We start from the raw sequence: 1,013 nt of genomic DNA, 5'->3' as shown, positions 1-1,013 counted from the left end.
CTTTCTCTATAGTTATTTAGAATTAATTAATAATATGATAACTGCTCAATAGTACGACATAGTACAATAAGTGTTCAATAGCTATTCAATAATAGTTTATAATAGTTTGATAATTAGGAACGCTCAGCTATTTGTATTATATTACATTACATTATTAAAAATATTATTAAAATTAGTTGCTAAATTAAAATCATTGCTAAATCATACCATTAAAAAATTGTAAAACAAATACCTTATTTATTTAATAAAAATTGTGAGCAAGGAGAAAAGAGAACGTGAGAGAGAATATAATGGGAAGAAGAGAGAGCGCGAATACTATGATAAATATAGGATCACTGTGGGTAGGAGAGAGAACATGAATGCTATGGCGAGTATAGGACTACAATGGGTGGGACATATATCATTATGAGCACTATTGGTAACGTCGCAATGCATCTCTATCTTTAAATTTTATATTATTATTGTTGAAAACATGTGTTCTCGCCATTAACCTCATTGATCGTGTCGTCACTGGGTGGATGGCGCTGACGCTGGGCGCTATCTACACTTGTTGAACTAACAGACGCTCGCTTACCTTGGCGCTCCACGCACTGTTTTTTTTTATAATCAACGTATCTTTTCTTTTTCTTTGTAAGATTCAGTGCATATTAAATATTTTCATAATTCATATCTATGTCTCATCGTTTCTATTAATCCTTCAACCTAACAGATTATAAGACTTAGGAGCTACTAATAAACGGTCAGACATGTGTTATTGTTACTGAGATTGTGAGGTTAATGTGATCGAAAGACGGCAGTCTAACAAGAAATAAGAATGACCACTGAAAGCTCGCTGAGAGATATTCGAATTACTAAGCTCACGAAAGCAACGTATGGTCGTTGGAAGATTGAAGTCCGTAATATTCTTGAGAGTTATCAAATTTGGGAAATCACTACCGGGAAAGCGGCAAAGCGGCAAAGCCGAGTGAGGTGAAGAACGAAGCTGGCGTGGTTACCAATATAAGAGAAATTGA

General features: G+C 34.5%; 1 protein-coding gene across 1 annotated transcript in view; it reads right to left on the bottom strand.

Moving 5' to 3' along the window:
• LOC108745683 overlaps positions 1-496 on the bottom strand; it is a 7,109-nt gene extending 6,613 nt beyond the window's left edge. Inside the window, exon 1 of the mRNA XM_018481976.1 lies at positions 492-496. Coding sequence (XP_018337478.1) covers positions 492-496 — 5 coding nt within the window. The remainder of the gene's footprint in view (positions 1-491) is intronic.
• Positions 497-1,013: the final 517 nt, after the last annotated feature.

This window comes from Trachymyrmex septentrionalis, unplaced genomic scaffold (genome assembly GCF_001594115.1).
Source record: "Trachymyrmex septentrionalis isolate Tsep2-gDNA-1 unplaced genomic scaffold, Tsep1.0 scaffold146, whole genome shotgun sequence".
In the NCBI taxonomy this organism is placed as follows: domain Eukaryota; kingdom Metazoa; phylum Arthropoda; class Insecta; order Hymenoptera; family Formicidae; genus Trachymyrmex; species Trachymyrmex septentrionalis.
Note: the sequence above shows the minus strand (reverse complement) of the source record. Positions and strands in the feature narration are given on the sequence as shown.